The sequence below is a fragment of the Triticum aestivum genome, chromosome 4D (assembly GCF_018294505.1).
Source record: "Triticum aestivum cultivar Chinese Spring chromosome 4D, IWGSC CS RefSeq v2.1, whole genome shotgun sequence".
NCBI lineage: Eukaryota > Viridiplantae > Streptophyta > Magnoliopsida > Poales > Poaceae > Triticum > Triticum aestivum.
Window position 1 is genome coordinate 9,034,963 of NC_057805.1, and position 18,821 is coordinate 9,053,783.

Genomic DNA, 18,821 nt, shown 5'->3' on the forward strand with positions numbered 1-18,821 from the left:
GAAAGAAAAAGAGAAAGGAAATAAATAAAAGAAAGGAAATAAATCAATAAGATCATATACTAATCCTATGGTAGGTGATGGCACCACATAAGGAAAAGTATAAGTAGGAAATTTTATTAGGGATTGACAAACATAGCATTAGTCAATGATGCAACTCATGAAAGAATTAATAAGGGAAGAGAATATTCACATATAAATATACTATTCTGGAAATCTTTTGTGATTGTGAGCCCTCATTAAATATTATATGCCAAAATTGTTGACATTGGACAAGGAAGATAACTTAATGGTTTATGTTTGTTTATATTCACATAGAAGTCATATTGTCATAGATCCTTCAACATGTGGTGTTTGCCCCTATCTTTGCTAGGCAAAAATTCCACACTAAGTAGAGATACTAATTGTGCATCCAAAAACCCTTAAACCCAAATCTTTTTCAAGTGTCCACCATACCTACCTAGGGATTGAGCAAGATCCCTCAAGTAAGTTGTCATCGGTGCAAAAAGGTAATAAAAATTGCTTCTAAAAATGTGAGATCATTTAGTGTAAGAGAAAATTGAGCCTTATACGAACTTGGATGACAAAGAATAAAAGTGACAGACTGCATAATAAAGGTATCTTAAGGGGCAATACAACGTGACGTTCTCTTGCACTAAGGGATTGAGCACACAAACAAATAAGCGCATGGCAACCTATGCTTCCCTCTGCGAAGGGCATATCTTTTAGTTTTATGTATTTACTTTTATGCAAAGAGTCAAAGTTTTCCTTCTATTCCTTTCTATTTTTCTCCTTTGGCAAGCATCATGTGGTGAGGAAAGATCTAGGCACATATGTCCAGTTGAGTATAGATAGCATGAATATTATTGTTGACATCACCCTTGAGGTGAGTATGTTGGGAGGCGAAACTATAAGCCCCTATCTTTCTATGTGTCCGGTTGAAACGTTTTGCTCATGGGTACGAGGTGAGTGTTAGCAATCATAGAAGACTATATGATGGTTGAGTATGTGGACTTGCCTAAAGGCTTCGACACGTGACCCTTCCTGAAAAGATGATGAATTGTAGTTCCAAAGTTGACTGAGAACATAATTTGTTGGTTTCTAATAGAGTTTTTTGCTTTATACTTCGATTATGTGATGAACTGTTACTTATTCATGAGAAGTGTATGATAAAAGTCCTATGTTTAATCTTGTTGTTGTTATAATAATCAACATGATGTTTCTATGTCCGTAGTTTGTTTTTATCGTCACCTCTCTCTCAAAGCATGTGGACATGTTTTTCTATTTCGGTTTTCTCTTGAGGACAAGCGAGGTCTAAGCTTGGGGGAGTTGACACGTCCATTTTGCATCATGTTTTCTTACTGTTCTTTATAATGTTTTTATTCATAATAATGCTTTTTGGAGTAATTCTAATGCCTTTACTCTCATAATTTGCAAGGACACACCAAGAGGGAGAATTCCGACAGCTGGAAATCTGGACTTGGAAAAGCTACGTCAGGCCACCTATTCTGCACAACTCCAACCAAGCTGAAACTTGACGGGGACTTTTTATGGAATATATAAGAATTACTGGAGAAAATAACCACCAGAGGGGGGCCACCAGGTGGGCACAACCCACATGGGCGCGCCAGGCATCCCAGGCGCGCCCTGAAGGTTGTGGCCTCCTCGGCCCACCTCCAGTGCCCATCTTCTGGTAGATAAGTCATTTTTACCTACAAAAAATAAGGAGAAGGCTTTAGGGACGGAGCGCCGCCGTCTCGAGGCGGAACTTGGGCAGGAGCACTTTTGCCCTCCGGCGGAGCGATTCCGTCGGGGGAACTTCCCTCCCGGAGGGGGAAATCATCGCCAACAACTCTCCCATCTTGGGGAGGGCAATCTCCATCAACATCTTCAACAGCACCATCTCATCTCAAACCCTAGCTCATCTCTTGTGTTCAATCTTGTTACCGAAACTATAGATTGGTGCTTGTGGGTGAATAGTAGTGTTGATTACATCTTGTACTTGATTACTATATGGTTTATTTGGTGGAAGGTTATATGTTCAGATCCATTATGCTATTTAATAACCCTCTGATCATGAACATGTTTATCATTTGTGAGTAGCTACTTTTGTTCTTGAGGTCACGGGAGAAATCATGTTGCAAGTAATCATGTGAACTTGATATGTGTTCGATATTTTGATAGTATGTATGTTGTGATTCCCTTAGTGGTGTTATATGAACGTCGACTACATGACACTTCACCATATTTGGGCCTAAGGGAATGCATTGTGGAGTAGCAATTAGATGATGGGTTGCGAGAGTGACAGAAGTTTAAACCCCAGTTTATGCGCTATTCCGTAAGGGACCGATTGGATCCAAAAGTTTAATGCTATGGTTAGAATTTATTCTTAATACTTTTTCTTGTAGTTGCGGATGCTTGCGGAAGGGTTAATCATAAGTAGGAGGTTTGTTCATGTAAGAACAGCACCTAAGCACCGGTCCACCCACATGTCAAATTATCAAAGTAGCAAACACAAATCGAACCAACATGATGAAAGCGACTAGATGAAATTCCCGTGTACCCTCAAGAACGCTTTTATTATCATAAGAGACCATTTTGGCCTGTCCTTTGCCTCAAAAGGATTGGGCTACCTTGCTGCATATTTGTTACTATTATCGTTACTTGCTCGTCACAAATTATCTTGCTATCAAACTACCCGCTACTTACAATTTCAGCACTTGCAGACATTACCTTACTGAAAACTACTTTTCATTTCCTTCTGCTCCTCGTTGGGTTCTACACTCTTACTTATCGAAAAGAGCTACAATTGATCCCCTATACTTTTGGGTCATCATAGACCAGTAAACGAGTCTCGCAGTTGTATCACCGCCACCGCCGATAGCAGGGAAACACTACGGTTAGGCCTCTTCCAATGCAAAGGTGCTTAGATGAGGTGCTAAGTGCATTAAATAGCTTAGCAACTTAACTCCCCAAAGCATAGGTGCTTAACTTGTTTTTGCTAAGCTCACTTTATTTAATGAGTTAGCACCTAAAATCTTTCATGCATCCCCGCAAAAAAAACTTTCATGCATTGGTCAAGTTGTTTCATTTAAGTGGTTTGCCTAGGTCCACGCGCTTGGCATTGGTCTTCCTGGGGTCACCAAAGTGCTCTCTCTCCTTAATTGTTGTGCCATGTCATTTTTATGTTGCACTGTCCATGATGGAGTATTGGGAAGGACCTTAGGCCAACTCCAGCGCGCGACCCCATCTCGTCCGGCCCCGTCCGTTTGGGGCAAAATGGACAAACCAGATGGCCCAGCGCGTGATGGCCTGGACCCATCTGGTCCGTTTTGTATCCGGGCCGACCCATTTCGAGCGCAAACATGCGTTGGGTTTGGGTCGCGGCGGACAGCAAACGGACGCGTCGCTCGTCCGCGTCGGGGCCGCTTGGCAGGCGGCCACCTACCTGCCACCGCCCGACATTAATGCGCACGCGTGATCGGCCCCACCTGTCATCCGCCCAGGCGAACGGCCGCCGTCCTTCTTAAATGGGAAGCCGTGGACCGGTCGTCGTCCACCCTCCCCACTCCAGCCCGTGCCGCCTCCTTGAAACCCGACGCGGCGCAAACCCTAGCTCTCCCTCTCCCCGTCCACGATCTCGCCGGCCGGCCGCCTCGCAGCCATGGGGTTCTGGAACACCGGCCGCAAGGGGAAGCACGCTTCTGAGGCTGGCTCGTCCTCGGGCCGCCGCCGCCACGGCGTCAAAGAGGAGCCCGCATCACCACCGCGTCAGACCCCCGTGCCGCCCACATTCTCCATCGCCCCCACGGCCGATGGCGAGCGCGACCGGCACTACATCCACGCGGATGTATGCCGTCGTTATTGGGAGACAAGGACGTCGCTCCCCTGGAGTGACGTGCACCTCCCCACTAACTGGCATCTCTCCGCCAACCGGGTGCCGATCTCGTCGGTCCCGTTGAGCGGCCGTGCGCGGCGCAAGGAGATCGAGCGCTGCCGCCGCCTCCTGCCGGACGACCTGTACTACGACCCCAGGTACGCCCCTGACTCCGACCTGTGGGACACGTGGTTCCGGGACGAGCACGATACGCGGCGCGCCTCTTTCTTCACCGGAACCTCGTCGGGGCCGCGGCGGCCACGTCCAGAGCGCCGAGTGGCTGCTCCCCAGGTGCGCGGGCGTACGCGGGTGCGCGGCCTCACGCCCACGCCGTCGCCTTCACCATCTCCGTCGCCACCACCACCTCCTCGCATGACGGCGGAGGAGGAGGCCCGGCTCATGCAGCGTGTCATGGAGGACTCCATGAAGACGCACGATGAGCGCCAATGGGAGGGCTTCGAGGAGATGATGGCCCTTTCTGTGGCCGGCGACGTCGCCATCCCCGAGCTGGAGATGCTGAGGACGGAGGAGGTGATGGAGGAGGAGCCCGTGGCCGCGTTCCACCCGGGCCTGGTGGGCCAGCAGTGGAGCTGGTCGTGCACGGCTCCGGAGATGGCCAGCGCCGTGGGGGCGTGAACTGGTGCCCCACGCCACCGCGGTCACCGGAGCGGGAGGCGTCGCCACGGGAGGAGGTGGTGCAGGCACCTCCCGCCTTCTAGCCCGCCCCCGTGTACCACGCACCGCCGTCCCACCTCTGGACGCCGCCGGACTACGTCAACCACGTCAGCGACGACGACGACAAGGCGGCCACTGAGAAGACGGCGACGGCCATGGCATCGACGGGCACGGCAGGAGCGCATGGGCGGCGGTTTTATTTTGTTTTTTAATATTAATTATGTTATGTGAACCGTGGAACTGGGCCGTTTTGTGGCCGTGATGGTTAATTTATGTTTTATGTTTTCATGTTTGCGTTTATTTAATTTGTTCAGCATTTTATTTTAGTTTTTGTGTTTTTTAATCACGTCCACTCCGGACATGATTTGAGATGCGGCCGCGCGTTGGGCGCACCGACAACCCAAAGGCCCCAAACGGACATGGGTGAACCCATTGCCACCCCAAACGGACGAAAACAAACCAATCCGGACGTCCGTTTGGGGTCGCGCGCAGTTGGCCTTAGAGCATGGTTAATAGTATAGCCAGCTGCTGGCTATAAGCCAGTGCCATGTCATTTACAACCCATCTTATAGTCAACATGTACAATAGTAAATCAAAATAGTGTACTACTCCCTCCGTCCCATAATATAAGATCGTTTTTTACACTAGTAGTGTAGTGTAAAAAACGATCTTATATTATGGGACGGAGGGAGTACTTTTTTATTATGTGGCCCATCTTTCATTCTCACAAAGTGACTAGGAGCACGTGCTAGAGCTGGCTCTTCACGAAGAGCCCGCTTACCTTCTTTCTCCTATTCTCTTTCCTCCAACTAAGCAGAAATATACTAATTTATTTCTTATAGCCCGCTGACTCAGCTCTATTGTACTTGCTTAGTGAGGGGTGGAGTCTAACTTTGTTGGATTGGATGGCACCTGAGAGACGCGGCAGATGTGCGCGGCGCAGAGCAGGCATCGGTAAATGGAGCCTATAAAACTCCAGGAGAACACTGCCGGGGCCGGGTTGCAGGCGCGTGCGTGCCCGTGCACTGCAAGTTTTGCCCTGATGCTTCCCAAGGAGAAGATTCAAAGCCGAGCCAGCGCGTGCACTGCTTGCAAGTTTACACTCTTTCACCCAGCCTTCCCTCAAGTTTACACTCCTGATCTGAAGTTTACACGTCCAAAGGCAGCAGTGTCGCAGTCGTATCACTGCCAATGGAGGTGGAGGCCCCCAAATCTCTCATCAGTCAACAGCAACCGGCGCAAGAGCTGCTCCCACCACTACTGGATGCACATCACAGGGCTCCATCTCCATGGCCGCTCCATTGGCTTGCGAATGAATGATGCCACTGCTGGGCGCCGGCCCTACTACGACCCTCTGGTTAACTTTTGTGGTACACAGACCGAAGCCATGGCCATGAAGCCTGTGAGTCCTCCCCTCCTCCTCATTGGGGAGCCGGGGGCCCTTTCTGTTGCTACCACCACTACAAATTTATTACCAGTAGGCAGGGCAGGCAGCTGAAAGTTCCAAGGAGTGATGGACGCACAGCTCAACGCGACAGGATCAAACACAGGAGCGGCTCATGTTTGCACCAGTCGCCCTGTGCTAGTCCTAGTACTATCATTTTTCAAAAACCTGCAACTTTCAGACAGTGACTGCCTGCCTGACATTCCATTTATGTGAAAATTTGAAAATGCGAGCATGTTTGAGCAGGCTGCGGCAGCGCCGTTGCCGGCGGTCACTCAAGCGTTGACCAGCATCAGTTGCCCATTAACCTATAATTATCTGATGAGTGGTGCAGGTAGAGTCACGGTTCAATCTGAATCTAGTAGTACTATTACAGACGCAACGAAGGGAGTTATTTTACCGCGAGCAGAAGCGTAGGCCTACTGTGCAAGCGTGAGGGCCGTAGTACGTGCTGGGTGAGGGGGAAGACCCGGAAGGAATGGTATGCTACTGTACATCTCTCCCAAGATGGTAATGATCTGATGGTTCACGACGGAGACGGCCGCTGAGTTGACCGGAGCTGGGCCGATCGGCTGCTCGCCGCCGTACCGACCCCAGCGCGTGGCCGGCCGGAGAAGACCCAGCTAGCTAGCTAGCTAGCTACTACGTGGGGTAGTTTCTTTCCTTGCCGCCCCATCATTTCGACCTCGCCATGCCCGCCCGTACGCGGTACATCTCCGCGCTGAAACCGAGAGATCAGATCAGACCATGTTGCGTGCCTGCAGTTGCACCAGCTTGTGAAACGTGATTGTCTGCACTGCGCACCAGGTGGAGCTGCATTTTGCTCCTGCCTGCCAGCCACGGCCACGCCCACTGCCGCGCTTGGCACACCAGGCGCAGGCCAAGGTGACAGAGCAACTCACCACACACAGACGCACAGTACGCACCAAACCGAGAAATCAGAAAATTGAATTTTTGGACAAGGTGTTGTTGGAGCAGTGACTTTTTTGCAGGCTCGCAGTGAGTTCATGAGAGCTTGTGCCTTCTCCCTCTCTCTCTCTCTCTCTTGGAGGGAAATGAGAAGTTGTGCCTGAAAGGATCAAAGTTTTTTCTTTGAGGCAATGAAAGGATCCAAAGTGTTTCGAGAAAAAAGGATCCAAAGTGAGGTTGGGCCAATAGCCCAAAACATAATCTTAGCTGGTCAGTTGGGCCAATAGCCCAGAAAATAAATTGAGCTGGTTAGTTGGGCCAATCCCACTGATAATGTGTAAGATTTTTTTTCAAGAAAGACCCGCATACGCTCAAAGATATGCACATACACTGACCCGTATGAACGCATGCATACACACCCTAATCTTATAAGCACTTCCGAGAGACTAAGCCGATATATCATCTTCAGATTGACAAAGTTGCTACAGATGCCTTCGTAGTCGATAGGCCGCCAAATGACTGAGATAAATTCAGACAAATGCGACCTCCAATACAAAGTCTAGTACTTGAACCCTGATGGGTTGGTTCCATCACGAGGAACCTAACCATCTTAGCTACGCTTCAGCTAAAAAACGATGCACCAGGCCGAGATTACGTTGGCTTCTCTCCTCTTTTTTTTGCTTTCTTTGCGATGAGGTGAGAGATTAAGGTATGCAACGCAAAGCATAATCGGATGCGATCACCGGAAAAGGATCGTTACCGAATCTAAACCACGAATTCGGAGACGTGCAGCGCCCCGCTCCCCGCTTTCGACGTGGCGAGCGCGACATGACACCCGCACAAAATACAAATCTAATCCCACCCGAAAACGATATTAACGCCCAAAGCAGACAGCTTTTGCTTAGCTAGGGGCCGCATTACATTACATTACTCTCTGCTGAACTAACCTGGAAAGCAAGCAGAGAGCATCTGGCCTGTCTCCCCACCACTAATTAAACAAGGACGTAGTACCACGTACACGGCCAATCATGGGACTCGACAGATCGTCGATCGCCTCCACTAATATTAACGGCCAAGATCCGTCTCACCATAATCAATTTAGACCACTATTTATGCGTTTGTAGTTGAGGCGAGATATACCAGTGCTCATGTCAGAACCACTGAATGGTGCTACGTACGTACTCGGTCGTGCAATGCATAACCAAGAATTCAGAAGAGAAAATATATATGGAGCCGGCAGGACAGGGGGAACCAGTCGACGAACACAAGGTTTAGATGTTGGTTTAGTAAAATTACATTCCAACTTTTTTTTGTGCCTTTAACGGTCACGAATTAATCGTGCCATTATGTCCCGTTCTTTTACTTGGTGACTGATATATCTACCCAATCACAAGACTTCAGGACTGAAAGCTTTTTTCTTTGACATTCACTTCAGGACTGATGAAGCTAGCTAGCTATCCCACGGTACGTCGTGCCTTCTCTTTACCGTTTACCAGAGAAAGTACGTAGACCCTACCCGTGCACGTGCATGATGCATGCACGCACGGCGCCTATCAGCTCCAGGCGATCAGCGAGGCAGCGGCCTGCTCGAACGTCCCGGCTCCGAGACCGGCGGCCGCGGCGTACAGCTGGTTCAGGGCGAGCGCGCGATGAGCCGCCACCTCGAGGCGGCGGCTCAGGGCGGCGGCCTCCGCGCGGAGCTCGTCGTTGGCGTGGAGGACGATAGTGACGCGGCTTCGGGCGGCGTGCACGCGCGCCGCGAGCTCGCGGCGGCCGCCCCGCAGGCTTGCGGCCAGGGCGCGGAGGTCGTCGAGGTGCCGCTGCTTGCGCGCGCGCGACCGGCGCGCCGACTCCCGGTTGGAGATCTTCCGCCTGAGCCTCCGGCCGTCGACGTCGTCCGCGGTGTCGACGCCGACCACAAAGGCATCCGTCACCGGCGGCGAGGCCGCTGCCGCATCTTCGATCGGAATTGGCTCCGTGTTCGTTCCGAACCCGTGGTTTTGTGGCGCGAAGGCTTGAACGGAAGCGGAACTTGAGGACGGCATGATAAGGGTAGAGTGGTAATTCAGTGATTTAGGAAGGAGAAGGGGGAAAAGGGAGGGAAGAAATGAAGAGCCGTGCTATTTATAGAGGGTTTTAGAGGGGCATTTCCGGGATTTTTTGAATCATTTGTGGGACCATTTTGTAGTGGTTGCTGAGCTGTCTACTTTAGGTATTGTATATTTTGATTAAAAACAAACCAATATTGCTAAGGCATATGCTAAAAGGCCTATAGACCGTCCAAGTTCATTAGTGTACATCGTATTGTTGGAAAAGTTGCAGATAATCTTTTGAATTGCCAGCTACATTTTTTTACCGGTAAAGAGGATTTCATTCATCAAATAGCATCGTTACAATCTTTAGCAATATAGAATTTGTCGTAGTTCCTCTCTGCCGCTAGATCCTGGCCAAACACACAATAGTTCAGCCCTAGGTATGTCCGAACTGAGCTCGACCTTCACAAGGTAGCTCGGTTCTCCTATTTCCTCCCGTAGCCACTTGACACCGCTTTCCCATTGCGAGTTTGCGACGTTTGGACAACATTTGTCTCTTTTTAAGTTATTCTTGCAATATTCCTTAGTTTCTTTTTCGAAAAGGAGGATGACCCCTGGCCTCTGCATCATGACGATTATACAACCATTTAATAATTATTTTCCAAGACTTTACGAACAAATATATCAACAAGTCTCAAGCAACCCTCTTTGGTAACAGTAGTCGCTACACCTATCAAATGATGAACAGGGTGCATCAGGGCGATGCATACAACCATTTTATTAATTATTTGACAAGACCTTACAAACAAATACATCAACAAGTCTGAAGCAACCTTCTTTGGCAACAGCAGTCGCTACACCTATCAAATGATGAAGAGGGTGCACATGATTGTGGCCGCCTGCCCTAACCTCACACCAACACGGAACATCAAAATCGGAGGCCCCATCCAACCCACCCGAGAGCACAAACCGGTCCAACGTGCTCTCAGCAGGCATAGCATGCGCACACTCCTCAGTTATTATTCATATAGTTTTACCCTAATTGTATTATTATATTGTCTCCAAATGATATAGGTGGATCCATATGGGTGTGCGATAACTTCGCAGTGGACTAGGTGCGGTAAGAGGGGCCGAGGGAGCACTGTAGTGCAACCAGACGCATCTATTACTCAACCTGGACTAAATCCGAGGGAGATCGGCATAATTTTGTATGTTTTGACTGCACAAGGTACTTTTGCAAAATTATATCATTTTTAGAAACATCTCTTATTGCATTTTATGATTTTATGAGCATATTATTGTAGGAAATGCAAAAAAAGACTTATTTTTCTGACCGACCTCATATATTCACCAATTTTTGGCCAGTCTTGGCATCGCCAATTTTTCGCCTGCAACACGTTGACTCGCCTAATTTCGGCAGCAAAACAAGCATGTTCTAAACCGAAATATGTTTTCCCAATGCCAAGCCAAACTACATGCATATTCGGGTGAGGTCAATAATTAATGTTACATAGAATTATGAGATGATTAGAGAAGACATCTCATACAATGGAAAGCTAACATGACTTTCTCACTAGACATACCATCTCTTAGTTAAGAGAAGTTTTTCCAACCGAGCAATTATCTAATGTGGGTTGCTAAGATAATAACATTGTACGTGCTGTGGGCGTGCATAATGCACACTGTGACGCTGGTCGACAAGGCTCAGATGAGACAAGAAGGGGTTCATGGGAGTAGCACCACGTTGTTGAAGTTTCTGCGTGATTTTGATTGAATACGACCCAAAGCCGCAAAGAGTGAGCTTAATCACGAAGGAATGACAGAGATATTTACGCCCTCTCCGGATCTAATGATTTCGGTCGACCTATATGCTAAAGCAGATCCGGCCAGGGGGATCCAGATAAATTAAACGAGCAATACTCCATGGGTGTAGGGCACGGCTAGCTGCTGGTAACTGTCTGTCCGTTTGGGTGCACTCATGGTACGCTTGATCAAACGACGTGACCGGTAGTCGGCCGGGCCGGACGCCGTGCTGCTGCCGACCTGCATTGCCATCCATGGCTCCATGCATGCTACGTACGGAGGAAGAAGAAACGAGAAAAGATAGCGGCGACATGGGACATGCAAACCTTGGACGTCGGACGTCGGCGTCGGGACGGGCCGCTAGAAGGACCAATAGAATTGCAATTGCAGTGTACGTCAGGCCATCACTGATCATCAAGTTGTTGTTGCAGATAATATATATTTAGTAATTTTTTGGCGAAGTGGAGTGCGAACTAACCAGACCTCCAGTAGCACCCAGAAAATAGGAAAGGGACTATCGATCTATATTCAAATCCGTTTCAAGTGCAAGTAGCATCTCATTGGGTCTGTTGCTACCGAGAATCGACGGCTTTAGTGCAAGCAAATGAGCTTCCAGTGAAGGTCTGAAGGGTGCATGCATATGGTGCACCACTGTCCAACAGAGACAGCATGACCCCTCGCACTCCACACTGTCTCAAAGCCTCACAGCCACAAGAGAGACCACACAATGAAAATTACGGATCGACCCAGTGCTAGTCGCCGCAGTGTCACCAATCATTCGGGGTTTAGAGCCAGCCACGGACGAGTAGGGCAAGGAGAAGAAGAAAATTGCTTTGGGCTGGCATCGATAGCATCCACACGTTGGTCGATCGATCGATCTCCAGGGCATGCAGCCGCAGCAAGTACCTATCAACCTCTGGTCTCAGTCTCACTAAAGCTTTCCTATGTAGCTCCTTTTGGGTAAAGAAAGCAGTGCTGTGCCAATGTGCATGCCCATCCCATTCCAACGATGAGTGCAGCAGCTTAGTTAGTGGGCAGCACGAGAGATCAGGCGCCGATCTAAAAATCAAAAGAGATCAGATGCATGCACCGTTCCTTTTCTAGTGTCAAAACCTGCGATGAGTGTCACTAGCTAGCTAGCACACAGGTTGGTGAAATGTACTATCTCTTCCTCTTTTCTCTCTTTACTTATCAAGTCTCCAAATACTAGTGGTGGGTAGCAAATGAGATGTGTCTCTAACGGACAGCCCTAGCTAGGTAGTACATGAAAGCCTCACACAAAACTAATGTTCCCAGCAAGCTTGCATGCAGTGGACAGATGGCTCCCTTTGGCTATGTAGAGTTAGTTAGTTGCAGCTATCTTGCATGCATGAACGTACGTATATATGATTGGTGTTAGGTCCATGCTTTTGCATGGTTTTAGCTTTGTAGTGCCAAAAGGTACGTGCAATGTAGCCAAACACATGGGGTGCATCCAAATTTCGGTATAAAGCTGCGTGTTCCTCCTACTTTCGATCAAATCCAGATTGTTGTGGTCGAGCTTTTCAGGTCTGCATGCATGTGAGCGGTTTGGAACAGGTGTCCAGCCGAGGGGCACCTCTGGGCCGTTGGTCCTCTCTTTGGAGTCTCCTTTGGGATTTGCCTGCTTTTTACATTTCGGGTTGATTTTTGCTTTGGTGAATACTCCCTCTATAATGAAATATAAGATATTTTAGGTCACTATGTAAATAAGTTAGTGTATACTACTCCCTCCACATACTAATACAAGGCCACTTCACATTTTTATGTCTAATTTTGACCACTAATTTTATCAATAAAATGTGGGTTATAATGCCATAAAAAGTATGTCACTGCAAGAACTTTTCGATAATATATGTTCTTGACCAAAATTATAAGTCAAAATTTGACACGAAAAACGAAGTGGTCTTGTATATAAAAATGGAGGGAGTAATATAGTCTCTGCCAACAAATGCAAAATCGACGGCAAAACAGGAAGATGGCTAAGAAACTCAGCCGCAAAATCGACCGCCATCTGCCGCAAAACCAGCCCACGGCCCCTCCTCGATTCGTCGCTGAAGGAATAGATGCCCGCGATCCCGCCTCGATTCGCCGCTGATGGAACTGATGGGCAGAGGGGGTGAAGAGGAATGGCGGCGCGGTTACCAAACGTTGAACATGCGCTCGCCTGGATTGATTATGTGAATTAGTTGGTTCGGGGGAAAAGAGGCGGGACGTGGAGATCGTGCGACCGCGGCGAATGGAGAAGGAAACGGTGCGCGCTAAGGCCCATTTGACAGGGACACACGCGACACATACGGCTAGCTCCACGCGGCTCTAGCGCTACAACTTTTCGCGGGATCAACAGAGGTCATCCGATCCAGAATGTACGGCATCCAAGGCATTCGGATCTGTTGCGTTTTACATGTGGTTTAGAAATTATAAAATTTCTAAAATCATGACCTTTTTTACAAATTCGTAAATATATTTTCATATTCTCATTTTTGTAAGTGCTCAACATTTTTCGAATTCACAAACACTATGTTCATACCCACAGACATTTTTTGAATGCACGAACTTTTTCTGGATTCACACTTGTTTAAAAAGATTCATCAACATTTATTCAAATTTCTAGAACATTTTTTCGAATTCATGAACATTTTTTGAATTCTTGACATTTCCTCAATTCACAAATATTTTAACGAATTTTCACAAACATTTTCTTAACTAAGAACATTTAGTCGAATCCTACAATGTTTCAAAATTCATGTATAATTTATCAATTCAATTCTTGTTTCTGAAATCATGAACATAATTTCTATATTCACGACTTTTAGATTCGCAAACATTTTCCAAATGTATGTACTTTTTGCTCGTGAACATATTTTTCAAATTTATGAACATTTTGTCGATTCGCAAACTTTTTTGAGTTTGTGAACATTTCTTAAACTCATGAATATTTTTTGAATCATGAAGAGTTTTTTAAGTTAAAATATAAATGAATCCATTTTCAAACTAACCTGAATATAATAAATCACGAACATTCAAAATTAAAAAGGAAATAAAATATAAAAAAACATGTGTGTGCAAGCGCCCGGGTGTCTTGCTCGAAGGGCGCCATGCGCCTCCTGTCGCCTTGGTGCTGGCTCGTTCACGTTATCCCTCATTCGCTTGCTCTGCTGACCAGAGTTGACCGGTGGATTGATTGACCGTTGACTTTTCTAAAAGAAGTTCACAAATTGGGAGGAAAAAGTTTGTTGGTTTGAAAAAAGTTATTGATTTTAAAAAACTTCATGAATTTGAAAATATATGTGCACAAGTTTAAAAAAAATTATCATTTTAAAAATATTCACAAATATAAAAACGTTTGCTAATTCAAAAAGGTCATGAGTTAAAAATTTGCAAATTTAAAATGAAAAAGTTAAATGAAAAGTAGGAAAGCAAATAAAATGTGGTCAGAAGCTTCTAGAAGCTTTCCAAAATCATCAGAAGCTTCTAGAAACTTCAGAAAACCGGATTGTGTAGGTGTCCCTGAACAGAAAAAGGTAACCCTACATGGGTCAGCCCATTTTCTAAATAGATGATGTGGAACCGACGAAGGCTCCCGGACCCGATGGTTTCCCCGCTCACTTTTTTCAACGTCATTGGGAGGTTTGTTGAGGAGGTTGCCAGAGTGGTACTTCGTATTGTCTCGGGTACTGAAAGCGCAAAGGAGATCAACAATACGGTGCTAGTCCTCATCCCGAAGGTTAAAAACCCTACGCTGCTTACACAATTCCGTCCAATCAGTTTGTGTAACGTATTGTATAAGGTTGCATCAAAAGTGATAGCTAATCGCTTGAAGTTAATACTACCGGAGATTATTTCTGAGGAGCAGTCGGCCTTCGTCCCGGATAGATTAATTACGGATAACATCATTGCTGCTTACGAATGCCTTCATTTTATGAAGAGAAACAAAGCCCAGGTTCATAGGTCGTGTGCTTTGAAGTTGGATATGATGAAGGCATATGATCATGTTGAATTGAACTATCTCAGAGCAATTATGTTGAAGCTTGGTTTCACTCGGAATTGGGTGGATATTGTGATGGGGATGGTGTCATCCGTCTCCTTCTCAGTTATGTTTAATGGAGAAAAATTGGAAGAGTTCAACCCTACGCGTGGTATCCGTCAAGGGGATCCTATTTCACCCTATTTGTTTTTGTTGGCAGCAGAGGGCCTTTCGTGCCTCTTAAAATCTCGTGTTCAGTCATCTAACCTTGGAGGAATTAAAGTGGCTTCAACGGCTCCGCCGATAAACCACTTGTTGTTTGCAGATGACAGCCTGCTGTTTTTTAAAGCAAATTTGGAAGGGGCGGAAGAAGTTTCTCTCTTATTGGAGACTTATGCAAGGGCTTCTGGTCAAAGATTAAAGAGGGACAAATCGTCATGTTTCTTCAGCAAGGGATGTCCAGAATCAGTGAGACAACAGGTGAAACAAGTCTTGCAAGTTCCCAATGAACAACTTAGTGAGAAATATTTGGGGCTGCCTACGGACGTAGGTTCATCCAAAAATGGAGCGTTCAAGTATCTTATTGACCGCTTATGGAACAAGATAAGAGGATGGATGGAGAAGTCACTCTCTGCTGCGGGGAAGGATGTGCTTATCAAATCAGTAGCACAAGCCATTCCAGTCTTCTCGATGTCTTGTTTCAAGCTGCCTAGAGGATTATGTGAAGAGTTAACCTCAGCCATAAGAGCTTTTTGGTGGGGCAGCAAACAAGGGAAGAGGAAACCCTATTGGGTGTCTTGGGATAGCATGACAATGCCGAGGTATATGGGTGGTCTTGGCTTTCGCGATTTTGAACTCTTTAACTTGGCTCTCCTGGCTCGGCAATCTTGGAGGGTTTTGGTCTCTCCGGATTCACTTAGTGCTCGAATTCTAAAAGCAGTATACTTCCCAAACAGCTCAATCCTTGATGCCAATATCGGAATCCATCCATCTCAGGTTTGGAGGTCTATTCTGGAAGGAAGGGATATTATGAAGCAGGGCCTGATTAGGCGAATTGGGGACGGATCAGAAACGGAAATATGGAGTACAAATTGGATCCCGCGGGCTGAGTTAATGAGACCACTCGTCTCTAGAGTCCTAGACCCACCCCAAGTAGTGGCTGAATTAATTGACTCAGGAAATGCACGCTGGAATATGGAGCTGGTGAATCAGGTGTTTCTGCCATTTGATGCACAGGCAATCTTTCAGATCCCGGTTTGCCTTAGGAATGTGGCGGATTACTGGTCCTGGATGTATGAGAAATCGGGCATCTTCAGTGTACGGTCGTGTTATCGCATGATAGTTGAAACCAAGAAGAGGAGGGAGGACTGGTTGGAGTCACACCCGGCTACGTCTAACCGCTGAGAGGACGAGCTCGCTTGGGTCCGACTATGGAAGACCACGGTTCCGGCTAAAATTCGGGTATTTCTATGGAGGCTTGCGCGCCAGTCTATCCCAACGGAAGATGTCAGAATGCACCGGAATATGAGTACGAGCTGCACATGTTCTATTTGTGGGACTCCGGACTCGTGGAAGCACAGTCTGCTGGAGTGTACTGCTGCTCACTGTGTCTGGTCACTAGTTGATCAAGAATTGATTGATGAACTTCAGAGCAACACCGGAAAAAACGCAAGGAGGTGGTTATTTGCCATGATCGAGCAACTTTCACATGATAAGTTTATCATAGTAGCGGTCACCCTCTCGGCCATTTGGTGGGCGAGACGAAAGCTAATACATGAAGGAATAAATCAAAGCCCTCTATCGACATATATGTTCATCACACATTTCATCTCAGAGCTAGAGCAGGAGAAGAACAAAGTTCAGGACCGTGTGATCAGACCAAAGACTGCAGTACCGAGAAGATGGATTCCGGCAACGCCGGGCTGCGCCAAGATCTATGTGGACGTCGCGGTTTATCGAGGAGTTGGAGCAGTCGCAGCAGTGTGTAGGAACAATAACGGAGACTATCTTGGATCCTCGGCGTTCGTCGTTCGAGGATTGATAGATCCGCCTACTCTTGAGACTCTTGCATGCAGAGAAGGCTTATCTCTGGCTGAAGATCTGGGGCTACAGAATATGGTGATCGCGTCGGACTGTCAAGAGGTAGTGAAGCACATCAAGGAAAAATCAGGTGGAAACTACGGTGGAGTGGTGAAAGAGATAACTTCGTGGCAATCTTCGTTTAGTTCTTGCTGTTTTAAGTTTGAATCAAGAGTCTCAAATTTTGAGCCTCACAAATTAGCTAGGCATGCTGTAAAGTTGGTTCATGGCCGACATTTTTGGCTGGGGCTACCACATGACACTTCTGTAATACCGGTAGCAATACCAACTAATGAATAAAGCTTAGCTTTTTTGCTCAAAAAAAATGTAAAGATAAGTTTATAAATGAGGGAAAGCCTATGTCTTGCTTGAGGCGAGATGTAGGCAATCTCGCCTGCGGGCGAGTGCTAGACTTCACCGGCAAAGCACGCGGTAGGCTCTGTTGATTTGGTTTTTTCATACTTGCGAATATTCTAAATATATATACTACAAAAAATACTTGACAAAAACTTTAAAAAATATTAATAATGCATTTTAAAATTTTATATAGTTATAAAAGATGTATACGAAAAATGTACAATGTGTATGAAAAATAGAACTAAAAAATATAAGTAAAAAAATGTTAATCATCAATTTGAATTTTTTTAATGTGTATAGAAAATTGAATTCTCTTAGTGCGTATAGAAAATATCGATGTATGTTAAAATGTACAATGTGAATGAAAAAATACAAATAAAAAATTAATTTTCAAAAATGGTAATCATGTATTTGAGAAATGTTAAATGGCTTTAGGGGGACAATTTTGCAGGGAAATAGGCCTGAAGGTGTCATGAGTTCTCGCAGTCTCAGACTCTGGATGTAGGACTACGAACTACGAAGGCTCTGTTGAAACGTTCCACGTCCGAGATCAGGTGGTATAAACCGTTGAAGAAAGGCAGAACGGTCTGTTTAACGGAGTGCCTTAACTTCCGATAGAACCCAGGCCAAAGCAGAGTCGCTAGCTGAGTAGCTGTACCTGAAGTCCAGCAATTCAGCGACACAACGCCGCATCGAATCTAGTGCATGCTGCAAATATATTTGAACAGCATCAGCGCTATTTTTAATGTAAGCACTAAGCACCCGTAACACTAACGCTACGCTGGCCACTTAATCTTCTCATATTTTACTCCATTTTCTAACTCGAAGGCATCAAGTAGAGTATGCAAGGAGGGCATCAGAATCGATGCTAGCTTAAACATATCACGTCTTTTTCGGACCAAAAAAAAATAGCATTTCACATCTTCTCCACTTCTTTTGTTTTGCTATACGATTGAAGCATAACATTTGGTATACACTGTGATGGAATTTACTAATTCACAGCCTATAATTACACTTGTACGTACATAAGGTAGTATGTAGTTGGACTCAGTTAATCAATCATCCATACACCATTAATCAAACTTACAAGGGCGCTTGCAACAAAGCTCAAGAATCAACGTCAAGAAGCTAGTACAGATTCTTATTAGCGTTGGACGTCGATCGACCATTCAAATTTGATCACCGTAGCAACCCACGCCGCCGCCGCTCCTCCTGCCCTTCCTGCTTCCTCCGCACCTCCTCCTGCTCCTCCCCCTGCCCTCGTCGTCGTTGCCGTCGTCGTAGAGCATCAGCGGCGCCACGGAGTCCCTCTGCTCGTCGTCGTCGAGGTCGTCGTGCGTGCGGACGTTCACGCAGGAGCACCGCTCCAGGGAGGCGAAGAAGGCCGCGGCGATGCCGCCGCCGACCCACCCGGCCACGCGGTCCAGCGGCCGCGCGCAGCCGCCCTGACCGGAGGATGAAGATGATGACGGCGGGCGGCGTGCACGCTGCCAGCCGGAGCGGCCGCACAAGGGGGCGGGCGGCCGCGGGGACGACGCGATGGTGGTTGACGTGAGCGTCGTCGTCGCCATGATGACCTGAGCTGGGCTAGCAGTCGATGTGATGTGATGAAGGGGAAGGGAAGGAACAGAGGCCACTCTTTGGGGGGTTGTTTAAAAGGGA

The 18,821-nt window shown here is 46.9% G+C and overlaps 1 protein-coding gene across 1 annotated transcript; it reads right to left on the reverse strand.

Annotated features, from left to right (window-relative positions):
• Positions 1 to 8,099: 8,099 nt before the first annotated feature.
• On the reverse strand, positions 8,100 to 8,985 carry LOC123099370 (ocs element-binding factor 1-like). The gene has a single exon (XM_044521541.1). The coding sequence runs from the start codon at positions 8,945 to 8,947 to the stop codon at positions 8,456 to 8,458; it is 492 nt and encodes a 163-aa protein (XP_044377476.1). The 5' UTR covers positions 8,948 to 8,985; the 3' UTR covers positions 8,100 to 8,455.
• Positions 8,986 to 18,821: the final 9,836 nt, after the last annotated feature.

Coding starts and splice junctions, on each gene's coding strand:
- LOC123099370 (XM_044521541.1), bottom strand. CDS start 8,947: ATGCCGTCCTCAAGTTCCGCTTCCGTTCAAGCCTTCGCGCCACAAAAC.